The following is a 19,228-nucleotide window of genomic DNA, read 5'->3' on the forward strand; positions in this document are numbered from 1 at the left end:
AGTGTATATTTTCAGAAAGCTAGAAGAGATAACTGTGAATGTTCACAACCCAAAGAATGATAAATGTTTGAGGAAAGAGATATGCTAATTATCCTGATTTGAGCATTATACATTGTATACACATATTGAAATATCACCTTTTGCACTCTATCTGTGTCTGTTTCTTAATTCCTGCAGCACCACCTGGGTTGGGGTCTCTACCACCAAGCTAATCTCAGCAGTACCCCATAAATGTGTACAATTATTTCATGTCAACTAAAAGGAAAAAGAAAAAAATAAGAAAACTTTGGTTCAGAGAGGTGAGATAACTTGTGAAAAGACCACATGCTACTAGTTAAAAGCAGTAATGAATCTTAATAAGTCTGGAAAAGGAGAAGCCTGTGCATGCATTTATTTTCTCTCTGACTTTCTCTGTGTATCTCCTCCATCCAGATATTTAGTTAGCAGATTAGTAGGGTCCACAAGACAAATGCACAAAATGAATCATAAATCATGTCAGCCTTATGACAGATAATTGGGGAAAGTCCAGGGATGATTTAAAAAACTGGAATCCACTTGGGACTGTATACACATGTGCAAATGTTCCACCTGTAGGAATCTTCAAAAAAGTAGAAACTGTAATATTGTAGCATGAACGATTACAGGATTCATTTGCAAATAATTGAACATAGTCCCAACTGGGGCAATTAAAACTTTTTATAAACAACACAAGCTCTGGAGACCATAAAGAAAGATAGAATGATTACTAATCTAAATAAGCCAAAGTCACTTGGCAACCTGATTAGGTAGTTATGATCCAAACAATAATTGCAAGGTCAGAAAAGTCTAATAATAAACTTCTGAACGTCTGTCTCTGAAGGCTGGGATTTCATGGGCAAATCTTTGATTTGATTGTTCCTGGGACTGTCACCTGGATACTTATTTTCTTTTACAGTCATGCACGGCATAATGACATTTTTGTCAATGTTAGAGCATATCTATGACAGTGGTTCCATAAGATTATAATACTGTATTTTTACCACATCTTTTCTATGTTCTGATATGTTTAGGCACATAAATACTTGCCATTGTGTTACAATTGCCTGAAGCATTCAGTACAGTAACATGCTATACAGGTTTGTAGTTCAGGAGCTATCCCATATAGCCTGGGTGTGTAGTAAATACATTCTATAATGTTCACACAGCCACAAAATTGCCTAGATACTGATTTCTCAGAATTTATCCCCATTATTAAGCAATGCATGGCTGTATTTTAAAGTGAAAGGATGTGTCTACCTGCTTGTCTGTTCTTTGGCTTGGAGTTGAGAGGCTGTATGCTGGCAGTCCTGACTCTCTGAGGCCCTGGTAGTCTGACTCATGGCCAAGAAACACGAAACATGTTTCCAAGGCAGTACTATATTCTGCTTTGTGTAGCTGAAACAGCTGTTCCTGACATCTGTCTGAAGGGAAAGGCACAAATGGGTCAGTGTGAAACTTGGGGGAACATAGGTAAGAGTGGGATGTTTCCGACTATTATATGTGTTGGGTCTTAGTGAAGCTGAGGCTTGTTTATGGGTGAACAATATCTGTACAGCATGTTTATGGTGTATGTTCATACTTCCACTCAGACAGTTTTTCATGCCACTTGAATTCCCTATTTTTTTTTTTTTTTGAGACGGAGTTTCACTCTTGTTACCCAGGCTGGAGTGCAATGGCGCGATCTCGGCTCACAGCAACCTCCACCTCCTGGGTTCAGGCAATTCTCCTGCCTCAGCCTCCCGAGTAGCTGGGATTACAGGTACGTGCCACCATGCCCAGCTAATTTTTTGTATTTTTAGTAGAGATGGGGTTTCACCATGTTGACCAGGATGGTCTCGATCTCTTGACCTCGTGATCCACCCACCTCGGCCTCCCAAAGTGCTGGGATTACAGAATTCCCTATTCTTTTCTTTATCAGGATACCTTCCCAAGGTGTAGGCATGAGTCATTTGGACAGGATTCTTTGGTGTGCAGAAGTGGATGATGGCATTTTGCTACACTACAGGATTTTGTGACTATGTAAATCTCTGGAATGCTTATTGAAATTGAAGATTCCTATTCCCAACCACAGATTTGCAGAATCAGAACTTTAGGGGCTGAGAAGAGGAGCCCCTTTTTACCAGGTGGTCTGGGTGATTGTTTTTCACATACTAACCTTTAAGAATCTTTTCCAGAAATAGCACGGATAGTCGGGCAACTAACAATGTTGGGACATGTTGCAATATTTCATTTTTGGAGATGTTCCTTATCTTTTTAGGCCCTTTATACACTTCTCAGTTTCTTTGCGGATGGAACTCACAAGTTCAGGAATTCTAAATCTAGAGTTTTTTTGTTTGTTTGGTTTTTTTTTTTTTGCTTCCAGGGATTCTCTCCAGCAATCACTCGTTTATGTGTGCAGACTTTTGAGTTATGCGTTATTGTTTGGAGACATGAATGACAGAAAGATTAGCAGATATTTCCCTAGCAAGGTGTATTAGCTTTGTTATTGGATGGAGCTGTTGCCCCAAATCTGTGTTTGCTTTTCAAATTTCATAATGTGTGCAAAGTCAACTAGAAGGACTATAAAACTCCTCTTTATCCATCTCCAAATATGAGTATCCAACTTCCTGCTTGCTTTTCTCTTGGGGCAGCAAGGCATGGACCCTTGTGTGAGGGACTCCCTAGTTTTGCTTCTTGGGTCTGTCGTTTATTAGCTGTGCAGCCTTGAGCAAATAGAATGGTCACTCTGGGCTCTGGTAGTCTCACCTATAAAATGGAGCTAAATGTTTACCTCATTGAGTGGTTACTGCCACTAAATGGGATCATGTTTACAAAATGCCTGGATCAGTATTCAACAAATACCAGTTTATTTTGCCATTTCTTCCCTCTGTGTGTGTGTGTGTGTGTGTGTGTGTGTGTGTTTGCATAAGTGGGTCTGTAGACAGGTAGGCAGATCAGACATATCTTGACACATCAGGTAATGTAGTGAAGGCCATCTTTAAGATATGGTTTTCATCAAAACCAGGATTTCTTGAAGAATTCAAAAGGAGAGAAAGCAAGAAATTGATTTGCTGAGTCTGACCTAGTAAAAGAAGCCACGTTCACCCTTAGGAAGGTGAGAGCAGTAGGGAGGCTTTCACCGAGATCTGACCAGACTTTCTTTGAATTTTCATGTTATTTGAGGGAAGTAGAAACAGAAGTTTAATTTTAGTATACATCCCTGGAAAATATTGCTGCACCATTAGCATTTCTTGGATAAAACCTGTAGCAATGTACAGTGCAGAAGACCAAATGTAAGCAAGGTGCCTTTGCTCCATCTACTCTTGGCTCCCTTAAGACTAAGGCAGCAGTGCCTGGAGGAGCAGCAGCAAAGGCCAAGGCTGCCTGGTGGAGGTGGATGCACACTGCTGGCTAGGGTGGAGCAGAGTTTCTTCCCATTGGGCAGGAAGTTGTTTTCCAGGACTTTACCATGGTGACAATGAGAGTGGTAGGATGAGGCCAGTGGTCCTGTGGTTCTTCCCAAACCCAAACACCCCTACTGAGCACCTCAGAAGGCCCTAGCTAAAGGGCTAAAAACTAAAAATAAACAAAAACCCAGATAGCAACAAGAACAACAGGAACAACAAAACAAGCTCTTTAGATCCCCGGCTTTATACTAGCCTGCCTGACTTTATACTTTCCTCATTTCTGACCAAAAACCTTCCTCTACACATTGGAAGGAATTTCTGACATAACTATAAAGAGATTGCTATAGCTAAGTTAACTCTGGCTTACCCACATTAACAAAGAAGACTAACAGATAATTTGAACATTTCTCTTTGCCTTTGGATTATATTTCATTTGCTTTAAAAAATTGTTTTTTGCAATCAGATACACTCTGTGATATTTGTGTAGCAAATCAGTATTTTTTTTTAGTTTCAAAATAAACTATTTGCACGGCAAGGCAGTAATACACACTCTCACACACATATGATCATAACAGGAATTTATTTCACTAAACATTATTCAAAATATGTATAATTCACAGGCTGGTAATGGGTATATTGACTATAGCTGAAGTTTTGTGTTTTAAGTATTTAACTCTAGTAGACCTCTGTGTAATAAGCTTTCTAGGCCAAGTATAAGTAGAATTGATGATTATATATAATATTTGATTTTAAGAATAAGCAAGAATATTGTATGTTAAGTATCTGTTCTTCTAATACCATTGCTTTCTCATTCATGACTGATTTCCCCTGGTTAAAAATTGATCCCATTTTGTTATTTATACAGTAAGTGAAAATCTTCTCCTGTAAGTTAGCCTATTTTAATCAGCTTTTCAGATCATGATCTTCTAGACAGGAAAGAACAAAGCCTTTTGATTGAATAGATGCTCAATAGGAATGAGGATGATCCTGAAAAAAATAAATTCTACTATAAGCCAGTCGTCGTGATAGGCCCTAATGTATGAGAAATTGTCCCTTGTCTCAACAAGGGGGACAGTTCCCAAAGAGCAGGGAAGATAGGCACAAATACATGTATGGTGGAGCAATGTTAAAGCAGAGGTCAGTACACTGGGAGAATAGTTAAGGCAATATGAATGGTACCAAGAGCACTTTTCCCAAGAAAAAAAAAATTGACGTTAAAACATGTTTTAATACCCAGCCAATATGAATAAGGTAAGGACCATGTTTTATTTATCCCGGCTTCATCTCCAGAAATGTAGTGGCTTTGACATAGTAGACACTGTTGATTATGAGATAATCTGAAGTGGTGTCATAGTTTTCCCCAAAGCCAGCCCTGAATACAGCTACTTGCCCCTGAAAATTTGGTGGGTTTAAGTGCATGTATTATTTTAATGGAGCCACAAATCGCTCACCCAAGGATCACCAGGCACATTCTTCCAGATGTCCTGGAAAGCTATTAGTAGGAACTCGGGGGCTGGACTCAGTCATTCTTCTGACTCTGCTTCCATCATTACGAGAAATGAGAAACACTGAACCCCTCTTTCATCCAAGAAACACTTCAGCCATTCCCAATGTTCTTCACACATTCCTTATGTTTTCTACTTCTCGGTTCCTTTGCTTATGCCTTTATCTACACCTTAAATATTCTTGCATATCCTCTCAGCTTAAATGGATCCTCACCACCTTTGAAGGCATATTTTACAATCTACCTTTCCATGAAGATTGTGCTTATTGCTGTAGATAGTAGTGATTTGTTCCATCTCTGACCTCATAGTCTACCTACTGCTTATTATACCAAGCACTGTCTATGATGCCTCATTTGTTCAACGTTTTAAAATGCAAGCCATGTGTTAGACCATGTATCTTCCCCAACTGAATGGCAAGAGGTATTAGTGTGACTAATCCATGTTAGATTCCCAAAATGATAGGCCAGCTCAGGGATAGTTCTTACAAATACATAGGCTGCTGTACCTCAGGAGACAAGAAACCCTTGGGACAACTGGTCTTTATATTTCTTGACACACAATACTGGAACTGAGAATAAAAGTCATAGCTTCTTGTTAGCTGCTGTTGTTCAGACACTTAAAGAAGAGGGTATAATCAATCCATCGTTTCTCCTGAAGTGAGGAGGTTTGGAGAAAGAAGAGCTACTTACCTATAGTCTTCAGGGAGGAAAAAGGTGAGCTTCAGAATTTCGATGTTCACAATATAAGGATATTAAAATGTGTTCTAAAATCAATTCCTGGTTGTCTCCATGGGTTCTAGAGCTTCTGCATGTTTGAGGCCACGGAATCACAGAAGTATAGGGAAGAGGCCACGAGCATCTATCTCAGACTCATTTATGTATTGCTTACTCACCTTATCTAAGTATCTTAGGTCTAATAAATCACCTGCTTAAAAATATATTTATATAGACCTTATAATATATAAAGTATATTCACAGTTATTGTTTCATTTAATTTGCATAACTATCCTTTGAAGTATTTATTATTTTTTACAGATTAAAATATGAAGTTCAGAGAGACTTCGTGATGCGTCAAAGGTTGCATTGTAAGTCTTAGAAATGGAAATGACACTACATCTTGTAACTCATGGCTCAGTGTTCTTTCTGTTACCTCTGTACTAATGGTTTCCTTCTTTAAAAGGGGGCAATTAAGATTTGAAACATTTAGAAAAAAATCACATTCTAGACTTTCATTGTCCATTAATATAGCCACTAGCCATGGGTGGCTACTGAGCATTTAAAATCTAGCCAGGTGATTTGAGATGTGCTGTAAGTATAAAATATGCTATTGATTTCACAGATTTGTATAATAAAAGAAAATAAATATCACATTCATTTTAAAAATATAAATCATATGTTGAAATGATAACATTTTGGATGTACAGTTGGCCTGTGTGTCTGTGGGTTCCACATGTATGTATTCAACCAACTGTAGATGGAAGATTTTTTTTTTGTTTGAATGGATGTTTATATCTGCATTGAATATTTACAAACATTTTTCTTGTAGCTATTCCCTGAACAGTATACTAAAAGAGATATATACATGGCATTTACATTGTATTAGGTGTTACAAGTAATCTAGAGATGATTTAAGGTCTACTAAAGGATGTGCTTAGGTTATATAAAAATACTACATCATTTTAAAACAGGGACTTGAGCATCCAGGGATTTTGGTTTCTGAGGGGGTCCTGGAATGAATCTCCCATGGATATCAAGGTATAATTGAAATGAGTTAAATGAAACATCCTACTAAAATATGTTTTTTCATTTTTTTAATTGTTACAAAGTAAATTTCTAGAATATTTGAAATTGCCATTTGTCTGCATTATATTTCTATTGGGCAATGCTGATCTTTACCTTTGCAAAATACTTTCACTAGCCATAGTTTTAATAATATTCTGAGATGCATTGAAATGTTTAAACACACTTTTTATGCCTTTAAATTGTTAAAAACTACCTGAGTTCTGAATTAGAATCTACTACATTGATGTGAATCAATGTAGCAGATTATTTTGGTCGGACATACAACCTCATAAAATTTTATCCCTAGGCTAGTTGAGTTTACTGTTTATCAGTTGGTTAAAGTAGATACTGGTTATCATTGCTTACTTTTGTGTGGACTAAGATGGAATTTGTGTAACATTTCTTCCTACAACACAAAAACAGAGTACAATTTGTTGCAATAAGCTATTTGACATGCATATTACACTGCCATGGAATCTCTGACTTTTCCTATAAGTGGCAAAATACTGCAATGTAAAATTGGACAGTTTTTGTTCTTCATCTGAGAAGACTTTTCCCTGAGAAGATGTCTTCAAAGATGGTCTTTACATAATGAGGTAATGCTGTCTGGCACAAAATGAATCATAGAGAAAAGTTCAGAGAAGGAAAGAAGAAAGAAGAAAGATGGCTTCAGCTCTAGGAGAAAATAACCAAGAAGTACCTTTCAAACGCTAAGGTGCACAAGAATCATGTGAGAATCTCACTAAAATGTAGGTCTTTACTCAGCAGGTGTGAGTTAGGGCCTGAGACTGTGCATTTCTAAAAAATCTCTGAGTGATGCTGATACTACTGGTTCATGGACCATACTGCATTTCTGTGCCTAAAGCACAGAAATGTTTTAGAGTGAGAATACAGGAAAAAGAAACCTAATAGGTTTGAATAGAGGGAAGAAAGTTCAGGACACTAGAATAAAACAAGGAACATGAGCAGAATAAGTTTTACTTGGAGAGGGAGCCCAGTAGGAATTAGCGGGCAAGCAGGAGAATTACATATGAGTTGGGAGTGGTCAGTGTGTTTGTAATATTCAAGACAGATTTAAAAACATGCTTTAAATCCCCCACCATATTAAAGACAAACAACTGAGCATGTAGGTTTTTTGATCATTACTTTGATAAGCCTCTGTGACTAGACTACACACATGCATGCTAATTGGTAAGGAGTAATGGGAAAGGAAGACTCCAGAGTATTTCTGTATCAGGCAAAGGGCAATTGGTCACTCACTTTTGCACATGATCCTTCATCTCCATCATTTACGATGAGAGAAGAGCAGATACAAAAGACACAGATTCTGTAGAATTTGGATGCTCAGAGAATAGCTGTTCAGTGCCCATGCAGATTATTTGTTTTAAACTGTGAGAAGGATTTGAGAAATAAGGAGTCACCTACCTCCTGGGAACTCAAGCTTCCAAAGGAAGTGTGGCTTGTCCTATTATAGCAGTAATATACTGGAAACAAGAAGACATGAATAGTTTCTTGAATAGACAGATAGCTAGACAGAATGAGAAAATGCAACCCTAGACATTTGAACCAGATTCTATGTCATTTTGGGGCAAATATGAATGTCTGGAGAGGGCTCTGTGAGTAGCCCAAAACTAAATAAAGGGTCAGCTTTTTCAGAGATAAGGCCATGATTGACCCCAGAATAGATGATTCCAAGATGTGTGCTATGTGGGAGCTTCCAAGTGGCAACACAAACATTTGGGTTGTTTGCATTGCAAATAGTGGCAGCACTAGTGTGCCTATATTAGTCTCCATGGCCTTGGCAAGAGACATAGGCTGAGCCCAAAGGATGGCCAGAGATCCAGAAGGTAGAAACAGTTTTGGGAAGTCTGCCATTTTACCATCATCCAGCTTTTTACTGAAGTGTAAGAATAAACTTCCCACCTGGAAATCAATTCATGATTAGATTAAAAATAGAACAAACACTGGGGTCTATTGGGGAGAATAGGGGAGGGACAGTGGGGTGGCAGGGGGAGCTGGGGAGGGATAGCCTGGGGAGAAATGCCACATGTGGGTGAAGGGGAGGAAGGCAGAAAAACACACTGCCATGTGTGTACCTATGCTACTGTCTTGCATGTTCTGCACATGTACCCCAAAACCTAAGATGCAATTAAAAAAAAATAGAACAAACACAAAAATATAGTTTTAGAAAATTATATTTAGAAAAACTATATTTTGGAAAATGCATTCTGAGCTATGCTTATGCTATAAAATGTTTTAAAAAGAAGTGTGCAGCTGGCCTATCATCAAGTAAGTTTGAGAAATGTATTTATATAGCACTCCTGGAGGACTGAGACATGTCTGAAATCATATTGTCCTTGGATACTTATTTACTGTAACACCTTTTAACATCTCCCTACAATTATTATTTTGCTGAACACCCTTGGAAACTTTGATGTAGAAAATTATAATTTACCTTCACAGTAGATACCTTCTCTATAGGAAATCCTGGAGGGAGACTCAGCCCTTGGCAAATGTGTCACTAGCAGAGGTATTCTCATAGTCCCCAGCCTCTTGTTTATGAATGTACTTAACTAATTTGCCTTAAGATACTGTGGAGTTCTTATTAGGGAAAGGGAATCAGGCTGGTGTGAGCAAGGAAAAGCAAAAAGAGAAAGCAGATGAGCTACAAGTCTGCCTTTCTTCACAGTCCAGGACACACAGCCCTCCTATACAAATAACTCACAGTCTTCCTGTACCTACCTATCACCAGACACCAGCAAGTTAGCTCCCTGCAACCTTGGCGTTTTCAACACTGCACAAAGCCCTCTTCAACAAACGGCATAAACACCATCCTATAAAATCTTCAGCAAGCCTTTGTTTCTCTACAGTCCGCTTCTGCTGACTAGCCTGTTGTCTCCCTGGCAACGTGTTTTCCTACTTTCTCTAATAAGTCTGCCTTCCTTTACCTACAACTGTCTTGGTAAATTCCTTTACCCTTGTGCCAGCAGCTGGCATTTCCCCACAACAGAAATCCCCTGGTTTTAATCATTAGTCTTGTCTCTAACTCTGGAGAAAAAGGTTCTGTCCTTTGTTAAGAGAATTTGTTCCACTGGAGGGTTTGGAAAAGAGTGTATATGGTTCCTAACATCTATGAGTAGGTAGATGCTTACTGACCCCATTTTATCTAAATGTTCACTTTTGGGTTTTCATAACACAAAGTCAGTGTTTTCATAGATAGAAATACCTGGGCTATAAGGAATTAGAGGCAAGCTGGGATTCTATCTATCTAATTTGATTTTTTCTCTCTCATCTCCATAGATTTCTCAGAGAATGGGTATAAGAAACCATTCCACAGAGACTGAGTTTCTTCTTTCAGGATTAACTGAACAACCAGAGCTTCAGCTGCCCCTTTTCTGCCTCTTCTTAGGAATTTATACAGTTACTGTGGTGGGAAACCTTGGCATGATCTCAGTAATTAGGCTGAATCCTCAACTTCATACCCCCATGTACTACTTCCTGAGTAGTTTGTCTTTTTTAGATTTCTGCTATTCTTCTGTCATTATCCCTAAAATGCTATCAGGGTTTTTATGCAGAGATAGATCCATCTCCTATTCTGGATGCATGACTCAGCTGTTTTTTTTCTGTGTCTGTGTTATTTCTGAATGCTACATGCTGGCAGCCATGGCCTATGATCGCTATGCGGCCATCTGCAGCCCACTGCTCTACAAGGTCATCATGTCCCCTAGGGTCTGTTCTCTGCTCGTGGCTGCTGTCTTCTCAGTAGGTTTCACTGATGCTATGATCCATGGAGGTTGTATACTAAGGTTGTCTTTCTGTGGATCAAACATCATTAAACATTATTTCTGTGACATTGTCCCTCTTATTAAACTCTCCTGTTCCAGCACTTATATTGATGAGCTTTTGATTTTTGTCATTGGTGGATTTAACATGGTGGCCACAAGCCTGACAATCATCATTTCATATGCTTTCATCCTCACCAGCATCCTGCATATCCACTCTAAAAAGGGCAGGTGCAAAGCCTTTAGCACCTGTAGCTCCCACCTGACAGCTGTTCTTATATTTTATGGGTCTCTGATGTCCATGTATCTCAAACCTGCTTCTAGCAGTTCACTTGTCCAGGAGAAAGTATCCTCAGTATTTTATACCACTGTGATTCCCATGTTGAATCCCCTGATATATAGTCTGAGGAACAAGGAAGTGAAAAATGCCCTGATGAAACTTTTAAGAAGAAAAACATCTTCATCTCCATGACAAATATATTCTTTATTAATATCTATTTCTGTATTCATAATCATGATTATATGTATGTTTATACCTTGACTCTTTAAAAGTAATTTGAAATCATATGAAATTACATATATTTAGGTTACTAAATATATGCACAGATAATTACATTAAAAATGTAAAACAACATATGTGAAAGTGAAAAGTTAAAAATATTTTACATTTAAAGTTAATACCGTTTGAACAACAGTTTTTATAATTAGTTTCCTGAATCCAAGCCCAAAAGGAAATCACCATCATGGTGTACTACATGGTCATATCAGAAGAAAAACACACCTAATTTCAAAAAAAAAATTGACCTGTGTGATGGAAATTATTACAACAATTTTATAATAAATGTGGGAGAATTTTTCTTGATTGTTTCTTGTAAAGGTCTTATTAAAAGCCAATATTATCTTACAGTATAATTCAATGAAGAAGATTCAACAAAGGACTAAACTAATATGGTCTCAGCATTTGACATCTGATGATGAAAGAATAAGACTTACAGTGTCTAGATGAACAGATGATGTTTATAATCTTATAAATATCATGGTTTTTTTTCCATGACCAGTATGTGTGCAGTGTTTTACAACTTTCTGTTTGTTTCTTTTGAGTTGGTATTTTCTTTGTAAGCTGTAACTAGTTGTCTTTAATTTCCTCCACATAGCATGTTTTGAGATAAACATAATGAAAAACTTTATGATTTTTAAGAATGAACTCTTATACAATCAACCAAGATTGTGCACTATATGGGGAATGTGATGTAATAGTTAATTCATTTGTTCAGCATATGCTTATCATGGATACCATGTGCCGGGCACTGTTCTGAGTGCTGGAATATTATGGGGAATATAATAGACAAGGTATCTCTTTGCCTTTCACCTTGGGGGTGAAAAAGATGGTAGATAATACAGAAGTAATTCAATGAACAAACATGATAATTATACACATAGATAGATCCTTTGGAAAAAATGAGTTACATAATTTTCAGTGGGTCAAAGTCTACTCTCAATAAAGTTCCTTGAATAAAGGACATTTGAGAATAAACCTAAATGAAGAAAAGGGTACAGTTGTGCAAAAACCAGAAAGGTGGCAGCAAGTACAAAGTCCAAGGCTGGAAGAAACTTGGCCATATTCAAGAAATGGAGAAGGCAGTATAGCAGAAGGTCAGCAAGAGAGGGAAAAAAGCCACCAAAGGAGGTCAGGTAAGTAGGCAAATTCTAGATCACTTAAGGAGTTTCAGTTCTATCCTAAGTACCATGAAAAGCAACTGGAATGTTTCAAAAGCAGAGTGAGGTAATCTGTTTTAAATTTGAAAAATATCTTCTGGTTATTGATTAGAAAATAGATAGATGGATATGTGTGTATATGTTTGTGGGGACGGTTGGATAGGGAAAGATAGTGCTATTGACCAGAGTGGAAGCAGGGAGGACACTTTTGAGGCTGTTAAACTTATTTTGACAAGAAACAATGTAATTTTAGTTCTAGAAATAGCAGTAGAAAAAAATAATAGATTCAAGACATTTATGACTGTGAATAAATAAGATTTGCTGTTGAAGTGAAAGTGTGGTGCTTGAGGATGATGCATTTTGATAAAGTTAAAAATTTAGAAATAAGGAAAATATAAACAATAAAAGAGACTCAAGACCAGTCAAAAACACAGATAGACCATAAAAGCCAAAATAGTTGCAATGTTTGATCTTCATATCTGTCTGAGGTTTCAAGTAGCTAAAATTAACATGCATATAATAGTAGAGTTAGTTATACAATTATCAATGTATGTTAAACAATGCTTATTATAAAGCGGCAAGCATTCAATTATTCATAGTAAGAAAAGTTTTCTTATAAAGTAAAAAGCACTTCTAACTCGTGTTCTCTTCCTCAAAGAAACAGAAACAATTTACATGGAGATTTACATAGGAGTTACTGAAAGATGCTACTAGATAGAGCTTTTGAAAGAAGGAGAAAAGCTGTGTTTTTACATAAAGCGTTTAGTTTTTTTGTGTTATATCTCCATTGCAGGATGTCTCTCATGTTACTGATTAGTAGTTAGCATGGACCTGAGATCTTTTCCTACTTAGAAGATTTTCCTCACTCCTCTTTAGAAGATTAGTCAAGAAAATGAGGAGAGAGTGGGTAAGAAATAGATTGATTGAGGGATGATGCATAGATGGGATTCCTGCATTTGCTCTTTTATCCATATCCATCCATATCCATGGCAGACATAACTTCTGCATTATGGTACTCCAAAAAATTCAGATGTGGCCTCCTTTTTTTTTTTTTTTAAATTCAGTGCTCAAGACTACCACTGTCATTTCACTAGTAATGATAGATATAAAGAAATCTAATTTCCTTGGGGCTTTTACTAATTTTATATGCAGCGAATTCATATTTTAGTACATTTGGGAGACTACATAATGATTTAGGAACATCATCCTAGCTAGGGCTAAAGAGTATTTGCTTTTTGTATGTTCTCTTTGCATATCTTCCATTTTAAATTTTGGTGGTGGAAGGTGAAACAAGAGGGTGGAATAGAAGCCTATACTCTTTGTCCCCCTCTGCTGTAACATCAAATTTTTAACAACTATCTGCACACAGAAAAGCACTGTCACAGGAACCAAAAAAGCAGGTGAGTAATCACAGTACCTGGTTTTAACTTAATATCCTGGAAAGAGGCATTGAGGAAGCCAGGAGAGACAGTCTTGAATCACCATTGCCATCTTTTCTCCATTCCCTCACAGTAGCTGTGAAGCACGTAGAATCTGTACACTTTGGTGAGGGAGAGTACAGCCACTGGGGGGACTTGGCATTGAACTCAGTGCCGCCCTGTCAAGGCAGAGAATAAAGCCATGCTAGGCTCAGTCGGTGCCTGCACACAAAAGGAGAATTTGGCCCAGCCCTAGCCAGAGAAGAATCACCCATCCCAGCAGCTGAACATGAGTTTCTTGGCAAGCCTTACCACTGCAGGCTGAAGTGCTCTGTGGTCTTAGGTAAACTTGAAAGGCAGCCTAGGACACAAGGACTGTAATTCCTAAGCAACTCCTAGCTAGCATGGGCTTAGAGTCAGTGAACTAGGAAGATACCAGCTGGCTGGCATGGCTAAGGGAGGACTTGCATTATCCCTTCTCCAACCCCAGGTGGTACAGCTTGTAGCAGTGAAAGTGACTCCTTCCTTCTGCTCAAGAAGTGGAGAGTGAAGAGTGAAGCAGATTTGGATATCAGATCAGCCACAGTAGGATAGGGTAGCAGGCAGAGTTGTGAGACCTCCATTCCTGGCCCTAGTTCCTGGATGACATTTCCATACTCACCCTGGGCCAAAAGGGAGCCACTGCCTTGAAGGAAAAGACCCAGTCCTGGAAGGATTATCACATGCTAACTAAAGAGCCCTTGGTCTTTGAATAACCAGCAGTGATATTCATGATGTATGCCATGGGCCTTGGGCTTTGAGACATGCTAGCTTTAGGAGCGACTCAGCACATTCCCAGCTGTGGTGGCTACAATGAAAGTCTCCTATTTGAGATAAACACAGGGAAGAGTAAAGAGACTTTTTATTGAACCCTAGCTACCAGCTTGGCTACAGTGAGATACAGCAACAAGCAGGCCCAATTCCAGGCCTAGGCTCTTGGACAGCATTTCTGGATCTGCCCTGGGATACAGGGGAGGCAACTGCCTATATTTGACTTACCTGAATTTATTTGAGTTACCTCAAAACAGCTATTTTGAATTCTCTGTCTGAAAGGTCATATATTGGTTTCTCTAGGATAGGTCCCTGGTGCCTCATTTAGTTCATTTTGGTGAGGTCATGTTTTTGCAGATGGTGTTGGTGCTTATAGATGTTCTTCAGTATCTGGGCATTGAAGAGTTGGGCTCTTATAATCTTCACAGTCTGGGCTTGTTTGTGCCTGTCCTTCTTGGGAAGGCTTTCCAGATATTCAAAGGGACATGTGCCCCATGCCCAATAATGCTGTGCTTTTTGCAGACTTGCAGATGTACTTCCTTAGTCTTGACTAGGGTCCAAAAGAATTCTCTGGATTACACAGCAAAGACTCTTATTCTTTTCCCTTACTTTCTCCCAAATACACAGGGTCTCACTCTCTCTATGCTAATCCACCTGCAACTCGGGTGGGCATTACTGCAGCCACCCATCCCAGTTCCAGGTGGATCAGCACAGAGAGATAATAGCAGAATTGATTAAGCAGAAGAAAGAATTGTTGAGCTTGAAGACATTTGAAAATACACAGAGGAGACAGAAGGAAAGAAAATACAAAACAGTGAAGCATGCCTATAAGATATAGAAAATAGCTTCAAAAGTGGAAATCTAAGTTTTTGGCATTAAAGAGAAGATAGAGAAAGAGATAAAGGTAGAAAGTTTATTCAAAGGGACAATAACAGAGAACTTCCCAAACCTAGAGAAAGATATTAATATTTAAGTACAAGAAGGTTATAGAACACCAAGCAGATCAAACCCAAAGAAGACTACCTCATGGCACTTAATAGTTAAACTCCCAAAGGTCAATGATAAAGAAAGGATCCTACAAGCAAGAAAAATAAAGAAATACCAAATAATAGAGCTCCAATATGTCTAGCAGCTGACTTTTCAGTGGAAACCTTATGGGCTAGGAAAGTGTACCATGACATTTCAATTGCCAACAGAAAAATACTTGTACCCTAGAACAGTATATCCCTGAAAATGTCCTTTATACACAAAGGAGAAATAAAGAACTTCCCAGACAAACAGAAGCTGAGGATTTCATCAACACCAGACCTGTCCTATGAGAAATGCTAAAGGGAGTTCTTCAATCTGAAAGAAAAATAAGTGAATGAGTAGAAGAAATCATGTGGAGGTATAAAATTCACTGGTAATATTATATAGTAAGCACACAGAAAAGAACAGATTAATATAATGCTGTAATTGTAGTGCATAAACTTCTCTTGACTTAAGTAGAAAGACTAAATGATGAATTAATCAAAAATAATAACGTTTGAAGACATAGTACAATAAAACATAAAGAGAAACAATAAAATGTTAAAAAGCAGAGAGAAAGTTATAGTGTAGTGTTTTTATTAGTTTTCTTTTTGCATGTTTGTTTGTTTATGCAATCAGTGTTAAGTTGTCACCAGTTTAAAAAAATGGGTTATAAGATAGCACTTGCAAGCCTCATAGTAATCTCAAAGAACATAACAACAGATACACAAAAAAATAAGAAGCAAGAGATTAAAGCATATCACTGGAGAAAAATCACCTTCACTAAAAGGAAGACAGGAAGGCAGTTTAAAAGAAGAGAATACTACAAAGCAACCAGAAAACAAATGCCAAAATGGCGGGAGTATGTCCCCATTTATCAGTAATAACGTTGAATGTAAATAGTCCAAACTCTCCAATTAAAAGACTTAGAGTGGCTGAGTGGATGAATAAACACTAAAAGAAACATGCTTCATCTATAAAGATACACATGGGTTGAAAGTAAAGGGATGTTGCCTAAAAGAAACATGCTTAATCTATAAAGATACACATAGATTGAAAATATTGAAATATTGAATATTTCATGCTAATGGAAACAGAAAAAGAGCAGGAGTAGCTACACTTATATCAGGCAGAATAGATTTCAAGGGAAAAAACTGTAAAAAGAAACAAGGTCACTATATAATGATAAATGGGTCAATTAAACAAGAGGATATAACAATTATATATACATACTCACCAAACACTGGACCACCCAGATATATAAAGCAAATATTATTAAAGCAAAGAGAGAGCTAGATCTCAATACGATAATAACTTGTGACTTCTTCACCCTACTGTCAGCGTTGGACAGATTGCCTAGACAGGAAGTCAACAAAGAAACATCAGACTATCTGCACTATGGAACGAATTGACCTAATAGATATATAGAGAGAGGACATTTCATTCAATGGCTATAGAATACACATTTTCTCCTCAGCACATGTATCCTTCTCAAAAATAGACCTTCTATTCTTTATTATCCTTCTGAAAAAGGAGATGTTATGACTAATACTGCATAAAACAAGTCTTAAATCATTCAAAACATTTAAAATAATATCAAGTATCTCTGTAACGACAATGGAATAAAACTACAAATCAGTAATGAGGAATTTTGGAAACAACACAAACACACAGAAATTAATATGCTTCTGAATGACAAGTGGGTCGGTGAAGAAATTAGGAAGGAAATTGAAAAAATTTCTTAAATAATGGAAGCACAACATAGCAAAACCTATGGGATACAGTAAAAGCAGTACTTAGAGAAAAATTAATAGTTATTAAGTACCTTTGTCAAAAAAGAGGAAAAAGTTCAAGCAAATAATGTAATGGTGCATCTTAAAGAATTATAAAACCAAGAGCCCAAATGGAAAATTAGTAGAAGAAAACAAGTAATAAAGATTAGAGAAGAAAGAAATGAATTTAAAATGAATAAAAAAAAAACAAATAAAATAATTAGTTGTGTTTTTGAGTTAAGCAAAATTGACAAACTTTAGCCAGACTAAGCAAAAAAGACAGAAGATCCAAACAAATCAGAGGTGAAAAAGGAGATGTTATGACTGATACTGCAAAAATTCAAAGGATCATTAGTGACTACTATGAGCAGCTATATGCCAATAAATCAGAAAATCTAGAATAAACAGATACATTCCTAGACAAATACAACCTACCAAGATTGAACCAAGAAAAAAATCCAAACCCTGAACAGACCAACAACAATAACAAGATCAAAGCCATAATAAAAAGTATCTCAGTAAAGAAAAGCTTAGGATCCAATAGCTTCATGGCTGAATTCTACCAAACATTTAAGGAAGAACTCATACTAATCCTACTCAAACTGTTCTGAAAAATAGAGGAGAAGGGAATACTTCCACACTTATTCTATGAGGCCAGTATTACCCTGATACCAAAACCAGACAAAGACACATGAAAACAAACAAACAAAAAACTACAGGCCAATATCTCTGGTGAATATTGATTCAAAAACCCTTAACAAAATACTTGCAAACCAAATTCAAGAATACATTAAAAAGATGATTTATCATGATCAAGTGGGATTTATCCCAGGGATGCAAAGATGGTTCAACATAAACAAATCAATCAATGTATACATCATATCATCAGAATGATGGATAGAATCCATATGATCATATCAATTGATGCTGAAAAAGCATTTGATAAAATTCAACCATCCCTTCATGATAAAAAACCCTCAAAAACTGAATATAGAGAGAACATACATCAACATAATAGAAACCATATATGACAAACTCATAGCTAATATACTAAATGGTGAAAATCTGAAAGCCTTTCCTCTAAGATCTGGAACCTGACAAGGATGCCCACTTTCACCACTGTTATTCAACCTAGTCCTGTGAGTCTCAGCTAGAGAAATTCTGAAAGAAATAAAGGACATCCAAATTGGAAAGGAAGAAGTCAAATTATCTTTGTTTGCAGATAATTATCTGATATTTGGAAAAACCTGAAGACTCTACCAAAAACCTATTAGAACTGATACATTCAGTAAAGTTGTAGGATACAAAATCAACATAAAAAATCAGTAGCATTTCTATATATCAACAATGAAAAAAAATCTGAAAAAAATTTAAAAAGTAATTCCATTTATAACAGCGACAAATACAATTAAATATCTAGTAATTAACTTAACCAAAGAAGTGAACAGTCTCTTCAATCAAAACTATAGAACACTGATGAAAGAAACTGAAGAGAACACAAAAAATGAAAAGCTATTCCATGTTCATAGATTGGAAAAATCAATGTTGTTAAAATGTCTATAATCCCCAAAGCAATTTTCAGATTTAGTATAATCCCTATCAAAATATCAATGAAATTATTCACAGAAATACCAAAATAATTCTTATACCGCAAAAGGCCCGGAATAGCAAAAGCTATTCTAAGCCAGAAGAACAAAACTGGAGAAATCTCATTACCTGACATCAAATTCTACTACAAAGCTACCATAACCCAAACAGCATGGTTCTGGCATAAAAACAGACACATAGACCAATGGAACAGAATGCAAAACCCAGAATTAAATCCACACATCTACAGTCATTTTCTACAAAGGTACCAAGAATATACACTGGGGGAAAAAAACAGTCTTTTCAGTATGTGGTGCTTGGAAAACTAGAAACTAGTCTAGGAGACTGAAACTTGATCCTTCTCTCTAGCCTTATACAAAAATCAAATAAAAATAGATTAAAGACTTAAATATAAAACCTCAAACTATGAAACTACTACAAGAAA

The 19,228-nt window shown here is 37.0% G+C and overlaps 1 protein-coding gene across 1 annotated transcript; it reads left to right on the forward strand.

The window, feature by feature from the left end:
- The first annotated feature begins 9,032 nt into the window (after positions 1–9,032).
- On the forward strand, positions 9,033–11,526 carry OR8D4 (olfactory receptor family 8 subfamily D member 4). The gene has a single exon (XM_002754602.7). The coding sequence runs from the start codon at positions 10,003–10,005 to the stop codon at positions 10,942–10,944; it is 942 nt and encodes a 313-aa protein (XP_002754648.2). The 5' UTR covers positions 9,033–10,002; the 3' UTR covers positions 10,945–11,526.
- Positions 11,527–19,228: the final 7,702 nt, after the last annotated feature.

This window comes from Callithrix jacchus, chromosome 10, assembly GCF_049354715.1.
Source record: "Callithrix jacchus isolate 240 chromosome 10, calJac240_pri, whole genome shotgun sequence".
NCBI lineage: Eukaryota > Metazoa > Chordata > Mammalia > Primates > Cebidae > Callithrix > Callithrix jacchus.